At 44.5% G+C, this 20,951-nt stretch overlaps 1 protein-coding gene across 1 annotated transcript in view; it reads right to left on the bottom strand.

The window, feature by feature from the left end:
• Positions 1-20,951, bottom strand: part of plxna2 (plexin A2) — a 203,666-nt gene that overhangs the window by 105,167 nt on the left and 77,548 nt on the right. The window contains 1 exon segment of the mRNA XM_063910249.1: positions 16,256-16,390. Within this exon segment, the coding sequence (XP_063766319.1) occupies positions 16,256-16,390 (135 nt within the window).

The following is a 20,951-nucleotide window of genomic DNA, read 5'->3' as shown; positions in this document are numbered from 1 at the left end:
CACTACATACTGATATACACCTGAACATCAGCAGAAGAGGACTCTTTAAAGTAGAGACTCTACATACTGATATACACCTGAACATCAGCAGGAGAGGACTCTTTAAAGTAGAGACACTACATACTGATATACACCTGAACATCAGCAGGAGAGGACTCTTTAAAGTAGAGACTCTACATACTGATATACACCTGAACATCAGCAGGAGAGGACTCTTTAAAGTAGAGACACTACATACTGATATACACCTGAACATCAGCAGGAGAGGACTCTTTAAAGTAGAGACGCTACATACTGATATACACCTGAACATCAGCAGGAGAGGACTCTTTAAAGTAGAGACGCTACATACTGATATACACCTGAACATCAGCAGGAGAGGACTCTTTAAAGTAGAGACACTACATACTGATATACACCTGAACATCAGCAGGAGAGGACTCTTTAAAGTAGAGACTCTACATACTGATATACACCTGAACATCAGCAGGAGAGGACTCTTTAAAGTAGAGACGCTACATACTGATATACACCTGAACATCAGCAGGAGAGGACTCTTTAAAGTAGAGACTCCACATACTGATATACACCTGAACATCAGCAGGAGAGGACTCTTTAAAGTAGAGACTCCACATTGTGTGTGTGTCAGGAGCTGGATGATGGCAGGCGGAGGTGTCGGGGAGTCTCAGGATCAGGTATCCTCTTCCTCATTATCTCATATTATGTCAGGGGGCCACAGAGAGACTATTGCGGGGGAGACGGGAGGTCGGGGGGAGGGGGGAGACATCCAGGCGTTTTTCCGCTGGTGTTGAGAGACGTGCAGACACACATGATCTTAAGGCCAGACAAAAACAAACCATAGCGTCTCAAGAGGCTCTACTGGACTCCTCATCACGGTAGGCAGTATATCACAGTTGTGATATCTGATCGGAGGTATCCTCTTTAGAGGAGCTCTTCCCGGTCGTAAAGAATCCCTTACACAAGAAGGGAGTCACTTTAGGAACTTTACAAGAATTATAATTGATTATTTGTTCATTTTCAAAGTAATTTTTCACACAAAAATGGTTCAAAATTACTGCTTTTTCTGTTGGTTTTATATCAGATTTGGGGTTTTGGAGACTTTTAAAGACATTATGTTGGATTTTTAGAAACTACAATGTACATTTTTCTATATGTTTGGTAAAATTGTATGCACCATACCATTAATTGTGAAAATATCTGCAGTTTAATTGATTATTTACTGGTGTCATTGATTTACCTAACTTTACACATCACTGATATTTCACATTAACATGTTATGATTTAAAGTGTGTTGTTTTACTGATGCTTTCTAATTCATTTTGAGTACCCTTAATAGCACAATTTTTTATTATTACTGATGTTTATTTGTACCAAGAAACAACCCAAAGATATTTTCATTAATATATTTGACAAAAACTAAATTGCAAATATTGGATTTGGTGTCATTTTAGGGACGTAGCTCCTATTGTTTCAGCCTGTGTTGACCTCTGCTGACACAAGGAGGACTGGGGTGTGAAGGTGGGTGAGGAAGTGGGGGATTAATGGATGGATGGGGGTATTACGAGGTAAAAGGGTGGGTGGGGGGGGGTCCAGGGTGTATTAATTAACAGCTTGATGGGGGCTGACAGGACGTGTGCTGCTATCAAATAATGAGGTTAGGATTGGCCGATGGTTCCAGGGCACAGACCCTGATTAACACTAATCCTGGCTTAAGTCAATTAACAATGCCTGCTCAGGGACTCATGCAAATTAGTAAGGGGGGGGGGGGGGGGGTCGACATTCAGATATGTAAAACATCAGTATAGCCGAAAGGAGGCAGGAGAGAGGAGTGGTCAAGCAGATGGAGGTAATAAAAAGCAAAGAGGCGTGTCTCAGTGACCTCCCCCCCCGGTTTGATGAACAGTAAGTCAGTCAACCTTTGAACTTCCCACCCTGACCCCCCTGACCCCCCACCCCCCCAGCCGACTCCACATGCAGGAAGGGCACGCACATCAACGCCACAAAGACAGATATCATGTCATTTATTCATCTCTGAAAAACCGAACCGCCTTTCATTCAGCAGCTGCAGAGTCACAGGGATGAAACACAAGCAGACAGACTTTGGAGGGATTGTTTTAGGGATGGGGCTGGAGACAGAGGGGGGGGTAAGACCTCAAATCAAGACTATGTTACTCAAGTACAAGGCTAGGTCCACGTCTTATTTAAAACCAAGTCCTACAGCAGTCAAGGATCAAGAAAATGAGAACATTAAGCAAAGTAAAACTTACTCAATTGCACTTCACACCAAAGACCGAGAGGATTATTGGTCCAACAAGTCCAAGACAAGGTGGACTTTACAGGTCTTTCTTTCCCAAATGTAAACATTTAATGGAAGTAAATATGCAATCAAGCAAGGGTAATTCAAAGCAGGAGGAGCTGCGATTAGACTATATTAATCAAGCACAAGGCTGGGTCCCATCTCATTTCAAACCAAAGCAGTCAGAATCAAGAACATGAACATGCTAATCCTCCTGCTCTCTAGGGTAACGGATCATTTTCGTTAATAAATGCACAATAGTAGATATAAGACTAAATGAAACAAGTTATTAGAACATTAAGCAAAGTTTAAAGTAGATTATTAGTCCATAAAATGTACTCATTTGCATATTACATCTCCAAAGACCAGGAGGATTATGGGTCCCACAAGCAGGAATCTTAAGCCAAGGCCATGGACTTTACAGGTCTTTCTTTCCCAAATTTAAACATTTAATGGAAGTAAATATGCAATCAAGCAAGGGTAATCCCAAGCAGGAGGAGCAGCGATAAAGAGAGACAGAAAAGATGGTTTCAGTAGATCCAAACGTGCCTCCAGTCTCCAGGTACGCTGTTAGACGCGCCTTTGATGGCAGTCCAAACAAAAGAGGAGAAGATCTGCGGTGTTTCAGAGATGAATGTTCAATTTGAGAGCTAAATATTTCTGGTACAACAGCACCAATATCTGGGTTTAACTACAAAGGAATCAAACTAAACAAAAGGGTTCAATAAAGAAGACTTACTGACAAAAGTGAAGTCCAATTAAGGTAACTAACTGAATATATATTGGGCTAAGAACATTCAATCCACCAGGTTTTAAGAGAGGAAATTGAAGTAGGATGTGTCGTCTCCTACAAAAGCAATAAATGCGTGTGATAAATATCCCAAAGCACCCAGTAATGTGCGTGCAACGTGTCGACAACCACGTGTATTTACCCCGAACGTACAGATGTTCCTACACACGGAGCTCCAGATTAGGGGAGCTTGACAAGTGGGTCAGTGGCGTCTCCAGAATGAAAAGCTAAATGGCATCATCAATAACATTGGACGAGCGTATTGACGGGGGAATTCATCCTCATTTGTCCAGGTGTCAATATCAAGTGAAGCCGTCAGGGAGGCAAACTAAGCACCCCCACCCCCCGTCTAAATGCTGAGCAGCTGGTGAGGAAGCGGCCGAGCGATTGATTTGCTCGCCCTCACCCTCCTACGGTTGCCAAACTGACCCTGTAGCCACGCTAAACATCCCAGATAAAACTTGACGGACGATCCATCGGGACGGCTGTCTGCTGTCGGACGGAAACAGATAGACGCTGGGAAGCCGAGAACACGGTCCCCGTTTCATTTACCTGACACCTTCATCCAAAGTGATTCCAACGAGCTACAAGAAAAACCAGAATCCTGCAGGTTCATTAAAAGCCCTTTTTGGGTTCAAATGCTATTAAAACATGACCCCTGTGCTGCACATCAAGTATTATGCATGTTTTTATACATAACAAGCTAAGCTATCAGCACATGTAGGCTGCAGGGATGTCACCTGGATGTACAAATTACTGGGGGTTAAATAACCAATATACTAAACAGGTCCTTACCGGTGTTGAAATGAATCAAAACATAGCAAACCATTAAATAAAACGGCCCTTTTCACTTCTCTTATTGTCTTCAAACATACTTTTATCCACCTTAACTCAACAGAAACCAAATGAAACTGCTTGAAACCATTGTTAGTCCTTCCACTTTTCCACAATTCATCATCTCTGGAGGATAAGTAACATATTTTAAGACTAACCCGGCCCTAACGAGCGTTGAAATGACTTAAAACAAAGCATACAACTGAAATGCTCTGAAAAAAACAGCATTTTTTACCTCTCTGATGTCATTAATCTCACTTTTAATTCATCTAAACTCAACAGAAACCAAATGAAACTGGTTGAAACCTTTGTTAGTCCTTCCACTTGTTCCAACCATCATCATCTCTGGAGGATTTGAGACCATAAGTACAAAACAAAAAAACAAAAAGAAGGGAATGGTATTAGTCAGAAATTCAAATCCCACAGTGGAAAGCAGTCTGCTCGTCTCTAGACATCAGGAAACAGTTCTTTAAATGCTTCATGGGATGCATAATTAGGTCTATCAAACTCCTAGAACATCTAAATCTACTTCCAACTTGGATAAATGCTCATAAAAGACATCCACTGTTAGTTTATACGCTTGGTGAAATAAAGTAAAACCACAGTTTCTCTAGAATAGATTACAGATCACCTGGAAATGAAACCACTGTCAGTGCATTGGTTTCCAGAGTTGAGGAACCAGTGCCTCTCTCATGTTCAAGCTGCAATAGGATGCAGATGTGGGGGCCATATGTTGGCATCACGCCTCGCTCATGCGTGACGGAGAACCTCAGGTCAGGTCACTTCTCTCGTATAAACACCGGAGCAGATTTGATGGTTGTCTGGCAGATCTGGCACCTCCTGCATGGCCATTCGTCACAGAAAACAAACCTAATCTGACCTCCATTCAAGGCCCGAGTGAGGAAGACTATAAATACAACTCATGTTAAATCCAGCCAGGGATACCAGAGGAACTGCAGCTCAGCAATAGGAAATACAGTGCTTCATGGGACTTGAATAATGTAGTAAGAAGTTGCTGACTGATTCCAGGACATTGATCTGACTCCTCTCTCACCCTGAAAGCTGCCTCCCTTTGTCCTCCGCAATGTAACGCCGGTTAGTTGAGTTATTGGGACCCTTTGTGCGGGTGTCACTCTCGTTGGGATGAAGGTCAACGGTCAAAGCTTTTCGCCTGTCCGCTCTGTGGCAGCTGCAAATTAACCACAGCGCCCCGGGGGCCACCGAGGGTCAAGGGACGGCAACTTGTGGAGGTGGTGGTGGCGGTCGCAGGAAACCCACTTGTACTGCCCAGCATCCAGCTTTCAAACCGGAAACCACACTTAGCATCCACTAACGTCTCGAGGCAGAGGGAATCGGGTTTCAGAGGAACCAGGACGCTGCAGCGGTCACGGTACTCTTCAGCAGTGATGGAAACATGACGTGTGATATTCATTAGGGTTAATTACATTATATGATTCTATAAATAGGATCAAAAAATAACTGAAATGAATCTGTTTAAGTCACCGATCCTCATTAAGCATGCGTCTTTCATTCAACATTTGACAGAAACCAAATTAAAACCATAGTTAGTCCTTACGCTTTCACAATCACATCTCTGGAGGATAAGTAACATATATTAAAACTAACACACACGTTGAAATGACTTAAAACATAGCAAACCATAAAAATGCTCTGACAAAAACTGCATGTTTACCCCTGATGCCATTAATCCTACTTTAATTCATCTAAACTCAACACCAACCAATTAAACTGGTTAAAACCATTATGAGTCCGTCCACTTTTCCAACAATTATCAGTTCTAGGGGATAACTAACAATACATTAAGACTTACCATGTCCTAAGGAGCATTAAAATGAGTCAAAACAAAGAATACAACTGAAAGGCTCCGAGAAAAACAGCATTTTCTACCCCTCTGATTGTCATCTTAACTCAACCAAAACTAAATGAAACTGGTTAAAACCATTGATTGTCCTTCTGCTTTTCCAATAATTACCATCTTTGGGGAATAACCAACACATATTAAGACTAACCATGCCTTCACACACGTTGAAATGACTTTAAACAAAGCATAGAACTGAAATGCTCTGACAGAAACTGCATTTGTACCCCTGTGATGTCATTAATCACACTTGTATTCATCTACAATTCAACAGAGACCAAACAAAACTGGGTAAAGCCATTTTTAATCCTTCCACTTCTCCAACAATCACCATATCTGGAGGATCAGTAACATATATTAAGACTAACCATGCCCTAAGGAGCATTACAATGAGTCAAAACTAAGCACAGCATTTAAAAGCATGTTTTACTTCTCGTCTCCAAACATACTTTTATTCTCTGAAACAGAAACCAATGAAACTAGTGAAAACCATTGCTCAGGAAAAGCATCTTTTTTAAACTATTTTTTAATAAAGCCAGCCCACCCTGACGCTGAAGTAGCGTGCTCAAATAAAAAACAGAAAGGAATATTCGTGTACTGCCGTTGGGAGAGACATCGGATCGCTTCATAGCATGTTGTCCCGTGTTTACACACATACACACACATGTTAGTGGGATGAGTGTATGAAAGGAAGCAGGGCTCAGCAAACCACACACACGCACACGCACACACCACACACACAGCTTTAGTCTTTTGTCTCCACTTTGTTCGTCCGACTGTTGCGTTTATTATTTTGGGGATTGAACCTTCGCCAGGCTGCCGACAGATTAGTGTTCCTCCGCTTAAGATAAGGAAGCGAGCATCTTCATCAGGAAAACAAAAATATCAGAACAACACACACACACACACACACACACACACACACACACACACACACACACACACACACACACACACACACACACACACACACACACACACACACACACACACACACACACACACACACACACACACACACACACACACTTGAGTGTTTGGATGAGCGGCTTGGACACGAGCCAGTCCACTCTGCTTGTTGTGGAGGGTGTGAGCGCCCGGGAACAAAAGCACCAAAAACGCCTCTTTTTTTTTAAAGTCTGTGACACCTACTGGGCTCAGTGGGAGGCCTGGCTATGAAACCTCACGTGTTCCCTCCCCATTAACACACGGAATCAGCGTGTAATACACACCAAAGTCCTGCATAGTGATGAGCCGGGAGGAGGTGTGAACCAATCCTATTTCCTCCCGTCTTAATAACCACTGAACCCATTTCCTCCCAATCTAACCACAGCAGCCAAACAAAGGTTCCTGAGGGGGGAGGAAAGGGGGGAGAAAACTATCCAGGAAAAATGAGGGGGTGCAGAACAGGTTGAGAAGAAGCCTCATACAAAGGAAAAGTAGAAAGACTCCATGCATGGATTTCAAATTTCATAGCTGAGCACCTGGGAGAAATTGCAACGCTCGGAAAAAAAGAGGACTCCCTTTCTGTCCTGATAATCGGAGAGGGTGTAATGTAGCCGGAGAGGAGGAGGGAGGCAGGAGGGGGGTTCTGTTTGCTAGAAGAGCCACGAGTGTGTTGGAGAGTGACAGCAGCACATGGTTGAACGCCTGCATAGGGTGGAGGGGGAGGCTGTGTGTCTGTCCATGAAAGACTGGTCTGTTTTACAAGCAGCTCAGAGTCCCTCCGTCGGTCCTGGATGTCACACTGAAGAGCGTGAGATTAGGCAACAAGGGGACACACTCTGCATCTTTGCAGGGTCTTTCTGTAGCGTTAGCCTCTGCCGGGACATGTTGGCATGGTTCCACTGGCTTTATATGTTGTCGTGGCCGTACCCGCCAGTTTCTGGACTGCCTCCGAGGTCCTAACACATTACAAAAGGTCCAAACAAGTCCAAACAAGTCCAAACAAGTCCAAACACGGGCCGAACGAGGTCCGAACATATTCCTAACGAGATCACAGAGTTTCAAACGAGGTCCTAACAGTGTTCCGAACAGTATGGTCACGTGGCGTGGGAGGGGGCGCGGTTATCTCCCCCCCCCCCCCGGGCAGTCCCTTTTGCCCCATTTTCCGTACAGTGGTTAAAGCGATGGACTAGAAATCCATTGGGATCTCCCCGTGCAGGTTCTAATCCTGCCGACAATGGACGGCTTTTAGAGTAGCTCATTCTGTGGGGATTTGGCTCGGGAACTGAAGGGTCATCGGTTCAAATCCTTATCGGAACAGAATGAACAGAGGTGAGAGTTCACTGAGCTCCTGAGCGTCGGACAACAGCCCCCTCCCTCACTCTGCCACTCCTCACTAATGCATGTGGTCATATCACAACCCTACGTTTCCCTTCTGAGATGATGAGAAGTCTGTGTTTCATTTCCTTTATTTTTCTCATACCGCCTGCACCTCTTCTCACCCTCCGTCTGAAACCAGAGCCCATCTGCTCTGATTGGTTAGCTGGCCGGCTCTGTTGTGATTGGTCAACCGCTTAGAGATGTCCCGCCCCTTAGCCTATCACGTGCAATGTGTTGGAGTGCTAGCCAATAGAAGCGTAAGTGTTCCATAGTGAGTCACACTTCTTCGGAAGCAAACAAAGGAGGAGCGTAACGTCTAAAATGATTAGCAAATAATCATATTGTCTTGAGGCTTCATTTAATTGGATAGAAACGTCAACAGGTGTATCGAATAATGAACATAGTCTTTGAATCCTTAGCTAGCTGCTCAGAGATGTCAACCTCTAAAGCTGTTTAGAACGTGTCATTATTACGAAAGGATGCTAAATCTGAAATCTAAAATGTGCATTGTCACAGGAAGGAGGCGAATGAAAAGAGAGCCATAAAAAAATTACAATAAGTAGGAATCACGTACAGTGTGTTGGAGCAGTAGCCAATGAGAGTTACTTGGTGAGAAACACGGGGATTTGAGCCTCTGCAGACCATTTACATGCACTTATACACCCTACAGGAAAGGGAACACCCAAAACAGCACAAGAGGCCTCTTTAAGATGTAAGGCGTGATAAAGGTCCTGTGTGTTTCTTATAAACCTCTCCCCACAGGTTTCACTTCAGACCCTTTCACATGGTAAACCCCGATAGTTCTGCATGAATAAAACATTAAAGCTGACCGTAATACAGTCACTGATTCCCCCCCCACCGCTGATGAGTGCTCTCCTCTCCACCGGCTGCCATAACAGCACAACGCTCCACAAAGGAAAATGGAAAGGCAGCATCCAGGCCCCCCCCCCCCCCCACAAACTGGAGTATCAGACGCCATTTATCCCAGTGTGCTGCTTTGTGTTGATACAGAGACAACAAAGAGAGGCATGGAGCTGCAGGCAAACACACACACACACACACACACACACACACACACACACACACACACACACACACACACACACACACACACACACACACACACACACACACACACACACACACACACACACACACACACACACACACACACATACAGGAGTGTTCGTGGTGTTTGGAGAACAAGATTTGAGCTGCAAAACAATTTGGTTATTGGCATCTACTTTAATGATCGATTGATCAGTTTCAGTAAGAAAGCACAGGTACAGTTCTCTGATTCCAGCTTTAGAATCTGCATATTTTCTGGTTTCTTTCCTCCTCTCTGACGGTAAAATGATTATCTTTCAGGTTCTGGAAAAAAGAAGTCCTGTGATCCACATATTTCTACCATTTATAGTCAAAAGCCCCATGTTTTTAACACGCAAAAATTCAAGAATCAAACTAATCAAACTGCATCTCTCAAACCGATTCCTGCAGCCTCACACATGCACGCCCTGAAACAGCGACAGGGTAAAGAGAGGAAGAGGAGCGGCAGTGAATGCATGAAGAACAGTGGATGTCCTCACACTGATCCACACTCTGAATCTGCACCAGAGCTCCCTCTCTACCTGTTTGATTAGAGCTGGACGTGTTCCCGCTGCAGGCGCGTGGCATCTGCCTGTATGTAAAGCAGAGAGGGATTCATAGATAAACCTCCCCTCTGCTTCCCCGTGTACAGCCCAGTGTACACCCATGCGTGCTTTGTTGCAGCAGGGGAAGATGTATTCAGTTTGATATCTACTGCTTTTGATGCAATATTAACCGCAGCGAGGTGTTTCAAAGACGTTGCAGGGGGGGTAGGGGGGCTTTTCATGCAATGCAGACAGAGGGGAAAAGAGGAGAGGGGAAGAGACGTGTGTATGAGTCTCCAGAAGCAGCTCTGACCTTTCTCTCTACTTCACTGCGTCTGCCGGCGGCGCTGCTAGCCGGCCGAGGACCAACATCTCTCCGGATTATTGCTCTAAATATAGCACTCGCACAACATGACTCAAACATGTGATCTGGCAGAAATCCAGGCGATGGATCTGTGCGAAGGCACACGGATCTGAGGGATGACAAACATCGAGGCGCCATAGTGGAAGAACGATGAATACTGTGATGAACACCAGGAAGCAACACACACACTATGCACGTTCAGAAGTCAGTGAGCCAGGTCCGTTCCACCGTGGGTCAATCTGAGCACATCATTAATATAATATGGTGGATCATACTGTCACTGCTACGGTGGCCGACAGGTGCTAACGCGCTACAATGGAGCAAAACATTTCCATCAGGAGAAACACGCTGCAGCTTTAGATACGATTCAAATATTAAATCTCATGCAGAGACATCTCCAGCTGCTCTTCAACACCTGCAGCATCTAGAGAACATTCAGCAGCTTCAGGAAACATGAGCAGCGTTTACTAAAAGCTGCAGAAACCAAACACAACGGAGACCAGGGGACACTAAAGAGAGACGCACACAGCTGGAGACCAGGGGACACTAAAGAGAGACGCACACAGCTGGAGACCAGGGGACACTAAAGAGAGACGCACACAGCTGGAGACCAGGGGACACTACAGAGAGACGCACACAGCTGGAGACCAGAGCGCTGGGTGACGTTCAGGATCAGAAAGCTGGTCTCTGTCTCTGTTGTTGAAACTCACCTGAAATGTTGTGTGTGTCTGTGTGCGTCTCTCTTTAGTGTCCCCTGGTCTCCAGCTGTGTGCGTCTCTCTTTAGTGTCCCCTGGTCTCCAGCTGTGTGCGTCTCTCTTTAGTGTCCCCTGGTCTCCGTTGTGTTTGGAGCTTCTTGCAGCGTCTCGTGTCTTTTTATATTTGCTTCGTATCTGAAGCCGCAGCGTGTTTCTCCTAATGGAAGTGTTCGGTTCTGTTGTAGCGCGTTAGCACCTGTCGGCCTCCATACATTACATCTAAAAAACAAAAGCCCTGTTTAACACGGCAGCGTGATTCTAGTGTGAAACAGAGAGGTATTAAATATGTTCTGGGGGGGTGAGTGGGAGTGTGAGAGAGAAACAAACAAGAGGAATTTCTTTCAGATAACTAGTGGTGGGCAGTGAGTGTGTGAGAGACTGCAGCAGATATCTATACATATGCAGGAGGTGTAATCTATATATACGCGGAGGAGAGAAAGGCGAGATGAAAAGCCTCCATCTGAATACTGAATGGGAGGCCGCTCACACGTGTCTGTAATAATAGGTGTTTCAGAGAGCCGGTGCATTATGTCGCTACCTATGCAAATGGCATGGTACGGAGTGTGTGTGTGCGTGTGTTTGTAAAGGCTTTGCACATCCCACAGCTCTTGGTATTGCCACAACACACACATACAGGTGTGAGGACCGTGACAGCGCTTCCATATGATGTCATGAAGTACAAGGAGGTAGAAAAAGTGAAAAACAAATAATAACAATAAGTAAATAAATGAGTAAAAAATAATAGAAGAATATATAAAATGATAAATATTAAGTAAAAAATATAATGGAAAAATAAAAACACCATATAAATTACAAATAAAATAAAATATTATAATAAAAAGAAAAATCAATAATTGAATTAAATACAAAAAATGATTAAGGTATTAAATAAAATATAAAATGAATAAAAACCTGATATTAAAAAAAAGATGAATAAATAAAATACAATTAAATAATAATTAAAGTTTTAGTTAAATAAAAACATTTGAAAATGATTTAGAATAAAAAAGACTTCACATGGAGCGCTGTCTGTCTGTCTGTCTGTCTGTCTGTCTGTCTGTCTGTCTGTCTGTCTGTCTGTCTGTCTGTCTGTCCGTCCGTCTGTCTGTGTGTCTGTCCGTGTGTCTGTCTGTCTGTCTGTCTGTCTGTCTGTCTGTCTGTCTGTCTGTCTGTCTGTCTGTCTGTCTGTCTGTCTGTCTGTCTGTCTGTCTGTCTGTCTGTCTGTCTGTCTGTCTGTCTGTCTGTCTGTCTGTGTGTCTGTCTGTCTGTCTGTCTGTCTGTCTGTCTCTCCCTGCTTGTCCCTCTGTCCTCCATCCAGAGGGCCTCTTTGTTATTCAGAGTAGGAAGTGCAACCGGAGCCACATCTGCCATGCTTTGTGTTAGATATCATCCCGCCTTTGTTCTTCTCGCCTCACATCAGCATGCGCACGGCCTCTGAAGCATCATGGGACGAGCGGATGATCTTGTGAGCGTCTGACGGCGAGAGAAGCCGGAGGTGACATTAAGTCTGACGACGAGATAAAGGTCAAACCGTGTTTTCCACTAAACGCTCGTGTGTGTTTTTCTGTTTGCGGCAGATAGGGCTTCTTTGAGAAAAACACAATAACATATACATCCTGAAAATCAACCCAGAAGACTTTTAAAGAGGCCCTTTTATGTTTATGTTGTAGTGCGTTATAAAAGTTTGTGTGCATGTAAATGGTCTGCAAAGGCTAAAATCTCCCAAATAAAGAGCGTTTTGAACATGAAAGCATGGAAACAAGTCACAGTAGAGGCACAACATACAAATATGAACCTCAAAATGAGCAGAAAATGTCCTCTTTTATGTCTTTAACTCATACAATTCTGAGCAATCTAACAGGGGAAGTGGGTATGAGGTTTAATTACAAAGGTCAGGGAATAACTGGTACATTTTAAAGAGTACATGCGTGATGTTCGGTCGTTTGAGGACTTTGTAAGCTCCAGTTTATTTATTTTTTGGTTTATGAAAATGCAGATTAATTCAGTCTATATTTACGTTGCATTTTATGCTTTATTTTTGCCAAATAAACTTCTTTGAAAACCTTTTTATTTGTGTTTGTTTCTTTGGAAAAGTAACAAAATGAACCACCCCCCCCCCCCTGCGATACTGTATGTTACCAAACTTCTTTGGATGTGTGTGTCCTCGATAAATCCCAGAGCAGCTTCTCCATCAGACTGTCCTTGAAGAGCAAAATCCCTAAAGAGGTGTGTGTGTGTGTGTGTGTGTGTGTGTGTGTGTGTGTGTGTGTGTGTGTGTGTGTGTGTGTGTGTGTGTGTGTGTGTGTGTGTGTGTGTATCCTTCCTAAACCCTGAGGGCACTGCAGCAGAGTGCACTCTCTGCATGCTAACCGTCGGCAGCACCGCGGCTCTCCTCAGACGGAGCAGTTAGCTGCACATCAAAGCGCGTTTCATCTGCAGGATGAGCGAGACGGAGAAGAGAGGCTCTGGTAAATATGGGAAACACACTGGTTCAAACTGGGACGGAGAAGAGGGCATTGGGAAGTCTATCAAAAAGGATCATCAGGAAGTTTCAATTGCTGCTACTTCTGTACTTTTGGTTTTGTCTCAGAGCGATAGGACGCTCGATTAGAGCTCCCGGACATCTCTCTCTCTCTGATGAACACACACTCTCTCTCTGATGCACACACTCTCTCTCTGATGCACACACTCTCTCTCTGATGAACACACACTCTCTCTCTCTGATGAACACACACTCTCTCTCTGATGAACACACACTCTCTCTCTGATGCACACACTCTCTCTCTGATGAACACACACTCTCTCTCTCTGATGAACACACACTCTCTCTCTGATGAACACACACTCTCTCTCTGATGAACACACACTCTCTCTCTCTGATGAACACACACTCTCTCTCTGATGCACACACACTCTTCAGACACTGACTGGTATTCTATTGGTTAACGGACTGCATCCCCCCCCTCCCCCGTCACACAGGAGAGCAGACTCCCCTCCCCTCACGGAGAGGTTGCTCTGCTGATTGAATCTGACGTTGGGATATTTATTTTCTCGCAGCGGGTCGAGTCAAACATCTCACTCAGAGGAAGGAGAATACAACTCCTCTGCTCTTCTCAGTGAGGGAGACCACATCCCTCCTCCTCTCTCTCCTCCTCCTCCTCCTCCTCCCTAACCTGCAGCCAGTTGTCGAGTGTTAAAAGATAAGGAGGGAGGAGGGACATCCATCACCTCCTCCTGACAGCCTCACACGTCCTCCCTCTCTGGGGGGCAGGCTGCCATGCTCCCAACGCTTCCTCCTTCTCTTCCTCCTTTCTTCCTTCACCTTGATCTCTACTCATCTACCATGTTTTCCTCTCCTCTCCTCTTCCTCTCCTCCTTCATTGTCTCCTCTTCTGTTCTTCCCCCTCTTCTCTCCTTTCCTCACCTCCCTCACTTCTATGTTTTCCTCTCCTAACCTCTTGCACTTTCTCCTCCTGTCCTCCCTCAACTTCTCTTCTCAGCTTCCATGTTTTCCTCTCGTCTCTTCCCCCACCCTTTCCTCCTCTTCTCTCCTTTCTTCCTCTTTCCATCTACCCCGCTTTCCTCTCACACGCCTCCTCTTCTCATCCGGTTCCGTTTCATCTCCTCTCGTTCGCCTCCTTTTCTTTCATCTACCATCTCCTCTCCTCCTCTCCTTTATCTATTAACATGTCTTTTATCTCCTCTCCTCCCACACCTTCTCCTCTTCTTATCAACCACACTTCCTCCCTTCTCCTTTCCCTATCTCCATTTTCCCTCTTCCCACCGAGCCGGTTTTCCTCGCCTCTCCTCCCTTCCTTTCCTTACTTCCTTCAGCCTCCCTTATCTCCTTCCCCCTACTGTCAGTTGTATTGCTGCCTCCCCCCATGCTGTGTCACTTCATTAGACATGTGAAACGATGACCTTGCACTTTCTCTCTCCTCTTCCTCTCTCACTCTCTCTCTCTCTACCCTTCATCCTCCCCTCCTCCTCTTCCTCTCTCTGTTTCCTCCTCCCTGCCCTCATTGTTCTCCTTCATTATCAAACGCTGTCACACCCCCCGCTGAGCCTCCCGGGTTATTTATAGCTAACAGAGGGTGGTGGTGCTAAGAGGTGCAGCACACACACACACACTTACACACACACTGACATTTAAACACACACACACACTTTGCAGCATGCACTTCCTGCAGGACGGCTCCGGTATGATAAGTGAATAAAAGGTGTGTTTGGGGATGGATGTGGAACTGTTGATTTTGCAGAAGCACTTTGGTATTCTGTCATATCAGAATTACCCTTCATCCGACAGAGCGGACAATAAGCAGTCATGTGCTCGTGTTTCTGTATATTTCAGGTGGATAAAAGTTGCAAAAAGGATCATACATGCAGCGACACAGATGTATAACGAGCGTGTTCGTGTAGCAGACTACCAGTCAGGAGATGGGATGGTTACTTTGCACTTTCCTCGCAGCTTTACAAGTTAAATGATGAGTGTGTCGTGTGAAACAATGCATCAGCTGTTTGCTAATATGCATCAACCACCCTTAAGTCAGTGTGTGTGTGTAGTCCTGGTCAAATGCAGCAGACCTTTTGATGTGTTATGTTGCATGCAAGTAGAATATGCATGAATGCTCAAACAGATGCTTCTTTTAACTGCACACGTTGTAAAAAGGTGTTTTAAAGTAGGGACACAGATGTGTACTCAAGGTGTAAGTGTAACAAACTCTCAGTGATGCAAATAGGATGTTTACTTTGCATTTTCCTCGCAGTTTTACCAGTTAAATGACGAGTGTGTTGGAGGAAACAGTGCATCACCTGTTCGATAGTATGCATCAGAAGTGCAACCACCTGTAGCTTGCCAAATAATAAGTCAGTGTGTGCAGGAGACCTTTTGATATGTTAAGTTGTATGCAAGTCATATATGTCACACTGATGCATCCTTCCTGCAGAACGTTGAAGCAAGGATGCATTTTTTAACTACAACATTTGTAGAAAAGGTGTTTCAAAGTAGTGGCACAGATGTGTAATCAACGTGCAAGTGTAACAAACTATCAGTGATGCAGACAGGATCTTTATGTCGCATTTCCAACACAGTTTTTCCTAAAACAGTGCATCACCTGTTTGCTAGGATGCATCAGAAGTTCCACCACCTGTAGCTTGGTTCATCATAAGTCAGTGTGTGTGCAGTCCAGGTTAATTGCAAGAAAACCTTAGTATTTTAGGTTTTATGCATGAATGGTTATAAAGAAGCTTCCTTCCTGCAGCTGCATTCTGGATTTCCAGAACGAAACAAGGTCATAAAGACATTTACACTTTGCCCGGCAGTCACTCTGTAATGCAGGTGTGCATCGACAGCTCCTACCTGTCGCTCGGACATGACGTAGAGGTAGTTCTTGTCCAGGGAGAAGGCCATGTCCCGCAGCACGGGGCCTCCGTCCTTGATGACAGAGATGGTCTCGTACTGGACTCCACCGTGAGGCGGCCCGTCCACGCGGATCTGAACGGAAACACAGAAACACACACAGATCAGAGAGGGCTATTTATAGCATCGTGACAGCAGGGGGGGGACAGATGACGGATGATTGACGGGTGAAAAACATCTGCAAAACAATCCATCGTTATCGTTTAGCTGCTCAGACTCGGGGAGGAGATGCTGCTCTGTTTAATCCCAATCCCGCGTGGCTCTCAGGGAGTTATTTTCAGGTATGAGGTAATCACGGCCCCCTGTGGCTCCGAGTATGAAGGGGTTGAAGCAGCGGTTAATAATTACGGGCTGTATTATTAGACCTTTGTGAAACCGGAGCCGTGTTTTCCTTTCCTCCCGGTGCAGACTGATGGATTCTCTCTGAACGACTTTGAACTGGAGCCCGGACCACCTCTGCAGAAACAGCTGAAACCCCTCTAATGACTCTCAGAGGCTCCGGAACAAAGGTCACGTTACTAAATATTTTCCGTCATTAGCAGATTTCTTTTCAACAAAGACAGGAAAGTATTTTATTCAGAGAGAGTAAAACATTCAAGGCACAAGGTCTCTTTGCAAATATAAAGGCACAAGACGGAGCGCCCTCTCTGAACTCTCAGTATTCAGACCAATAGTCAACAGTTATTTGGATATGATCGTTCAGAAAGCTCACAAACGTTTGTTATTAAAGGAAAAACCAATATTTCTGGGCATTTAGTGTTTAAAAAACAGCATTTATAAGAAAAAAACCCAAATTTAAACACAATTCCAGAAGCCCTTGCACCCAAACAGAAAAGATATTCATTCCTTTATTGTTATTTTTCAAGTTTAGTTTTATATATTGTTTTGTATTTAATATTTTTTACATCATAATTTCTTTTGATTGTGTTTTTTATTATAATTTTTATAATAATATTTATTTATTTACTTATTGTTTTTCATTTTACAAACAATAATTTTTTGATTTTTTAAAAATTAATTTACTTTTTTGTTTTTTCATTTATTTAAAAAAAGATATTTTCTAATATTTAATTTATTTATATTATTATAAAAAAAGAAAAAGCTGAAATACTGAAAATATTGGCTGAATTTCAAATAAATACAATTAAATAATAATCACATTGAATGTTTTATCCTTAATGAAAATTAAATTGAAATGGTGTTTTGTTTTCTGACCCCTGAGAAAGTGAAATGGGACCCCTGTGCGTGAAACCCCCCACAGATGATCCACTGCAGCCTGTCTCTATTTCAGATACCAGCTTTTTGTTCAACAAATACAAAACCAGAGGGTAAATCCTGAGGGGGCAACAGGAATGTAGGCATGAGAGATGCCTCTGTGATGTCACATGTCACGAGACCCCCCCCCCCCCCCCCACATACACACACACACACACACACGATGGAGGCTGATGGCTCTATCATGTGTCCATCCCTCCCCAACATTCATCTCTCCTTTGAGAAGCTGACAGCAACGCAGACAGACTCTCCATAAAACATCAGAGGGGAAAGTCAAGGTCATGTGCCTGTCAGTGTGTGTGTGTGTGTGTGTGTGTGTGTGTGTGTGTGTGTGTGTGTGTGTGTGTGTGTGTGTGTGTGTGTGTGTGTGTGTGTGTGTGTGTGTGTGTGTGTGTGTGTGTGTGTGTGTGTGTGTGTGTGTCAGACGTGATGTAAGTTCAGCCCCGGAGATTTGCCTTCAGAGCTACTTTTTTAGATGTCTACAGTCGAGCGATTCTCTTTAATAAAGGAAATGCAAACCTGACTACGCTGAAGGCAAATTTCAACAGCATTGTTGTTGTTTGTTTTGTTTGTGTTGTTCTTCCTCTGTTTGAGGCTCTAAGAAGTCACAGGCTGAGAGGACGACCCGACAATGAAGAGCTCAAAGTGGTTCAGCCCCCCCTTGCCCCCTCCACCGGGTAACCTCTGTCTGACCTTGGAGGGATAACCCAAACACAGAGAAGAAGAACAAGACATATGTGCAAACCATGAGGAGTGCAGACAGGAAGAGAAGGGGGGAACACACTCCTGCATAAAGCGTGTGTGTGTGTGTGTGTGTGTGTGTGTGTGTGTGTGTGTGTGTGTGTGTGTGTGTGTGTGTGTGTGTGTGTGTGTGTGTGTGTCTGGTGATTTGGAAGCCCCTGGACAGTAGTATGATAGCGATCTGATTCAGATGAACTGCAGTCGTGTGTGGGGGGGGGGGTTATCTTGTTATCCCTGGTGGCGGGCAGTCTGCTCGGACACATATCACAACCTGACACACACACACACACACACACACACACACACACACACACACACACACACACACACACACACACACACACACACACTCATACACTGCAAAAAATAAATACATAAAAGTTGCAATAGGAGCTTGAATGTTCCGCAGTGATGTCACTATGTTCCAGAAGTAAACAAAGGAGTCCAATGGAGGCGTTTTGAGGTAGTGGGAGGAGGTTCCCCACATCCCGCTGCCATGTAATTACTCTCACTAAACCGTCCCGTTAAACAAACACGCAGCGTGCAGAGGTGTGTGTGTGCCGAGATAAATAATGGACGACCTTCCCTTCCTGCAGTCACACACACTCTGCGTCTCTCTGCTGCTTATTTACTTTATTCCCCAGAGCCTGTTGTTTTACGGCAGAGAAAATGAAACCAACTGACACTGTCCCGCCATGAACACACACACACACACACACTGCCACACCGTGTACACACAAACACACACACACACACACACACACACACACACACACACACACACACACACACCCTGTCTCTTTGAACATTGAGAAGCTGCTCCTCTATAGTAGCAGTAAATCCTGCAGAGGGTTCACACATATGTAGACACAAAACACACACCCACGGCTTTGTAAGGGAGTGATGTGTGTGTGTGTGTGTGTGTGTGTGTGTGTGTGTGTGTGTGTGTGTGTGTGTGTGTGTGTGTGTGTGACTCTGCAGGGCAGCCCCACCTCTGGGTGGGCGACTGAGAGAGGAAAATGAAAAGCTGAGGCAGAGTAAATGAAGAAACCAGAGCTCTGACTCAAAATAATTCTGCCAAAATTTCAGTTTTTTTTTTACCATACTCACTTTCTCACAGTGTATTGACTAAAGTACTGTACTTAAGTATAATTCTAAGGTATTTGTACTTGACAAGTCATGTGACCATGCTGTAGTTCCTTTATAGCCCAACGTTAGCCGCCTTTAGCTTAGCGGTGGTGACGTGAAGTCATGTGACCGTGCTGTAGTTCCTTTGTAGCCCAACATTAGCCTCCTTTAGCTTAGCGGTGGTGATGTGAAGTCATGTGACCGTGCTGTAGTTCCTTTATAGCCCAACATTAGCCGCCTTTAGCTTAGCGGTGGTGACGTGAAGTCATGTGACCGTGCTGTAGTTCCTTTATAGCCCAACATTAGCCTCCTTTAGCTTAGCGGTGGTGATGTGAAGTCATGTGACCGTGCTGTAGTTCCTTTATAGCCCAACATTAGCCGCCTTTAGCTTAGCGGTGGTGATGTGAGGTCATGTGACCGTGCTGTAGTTCCTTTATAGCCCAACATTAGCCTCCTTTAGCTTAGCGGTGGAGACGTGAGGTCATGTGACCGTGCTGTAGTTCCTCCTAACATTAGCCTCCTTTGACATCCCATAGCACCAGGGAGATGCTGCCTTCAGGATCCACTACAGAAATACGACATCCCTGCATTACTCCAGCATCACTCTCCCTCCACCTTTGGCCTCTTTCAGGCACTAACACCTCTCCCCCCTGTCCCCCCTCGTGACCCTGCATTATTTATGATGCTGCTAACAGGTAGCATTGAGAGCCTGGAGCCCCCCCTGACATTATCCCGGCGCCTCTATTTCAGGAGGACCCTCTGAAAAGCCATTTCAACACCGCAGCCATTAGCGCCCCCCCGGCCTCTATCAGCAGAGTAGCAACTGAGTAAAGTGAGGGGGGGTGAAGATGGATGAGAGTGGTGAGATACATTGTGCATGTACCACCGGCGCCATGCACTTTATTCTGTGTGTAGACATTTGGGTAGGATTTCAACGAAGCAATATTCACATCTTTGCTTTACGACAAATTCAAACGGAAACGGACGGGTTCATATATTTAGTTTTTTAAATACAAACCACTGTTGAATAACTGAAGCAAAGTGCTTCCAACCTGAGTAAGTGTACTCCAGCTCTGCCAGTCTCCAGGTGTTTCAGCAGTGCAATGCATTCTGGGTATTTACACGTTTCTGCAAAGTCACTTTATTTTCCTGCAGTTTCAGCAGTCTCACGCATTTCCTGCAGGATCTGCATTTTCTGGTGTTGCAGATTTATCCAAGGTATTGCTTTTTATCCCCGCAGGTATAATCTGTTTTACTGTCCATGTGTAGAATCAAGTTTACCTTTTGAGTTTTAAGCAACTAGTTACTCAATTTAACGTCTGAATTTGTGTTTCTGTGCAGTTCATTTAGCCAATACTGAATAATTCATCATCCTCACATCCTAAAGAAAGGATAAATGCATTCAATTAAATATTAGTGTACATTTTGTTTCATGTACATGTGCAAAATGTTCCTCGTGGTCAATTTTCTATCGTAAAATATTGGAATTATG

The sequence above is a fragment of the Eleginops maclovinus genome, chromosome 1 (assembly GCF_036324505.1).
Source record: "Eleginops maclovinus isolate JMC-PN-2008 ecotype Puerto Natales chromosome 1, JC_Emac_rtc_rv5, whole genome shotgun sequence".
In the NCBI taxonomy this organism is placed as follows: domain Eukaryota; kingdom Metazoa; phylum Chordata; class Actinopteri; order Perciformes; family Eleginopidae; genus Eleginops; species Eleginops maclovinus.
Note: the sequence above shows the minus strand (reverse complement) of the source record. Positions and strands in the feature narration are given on the sequence as shown.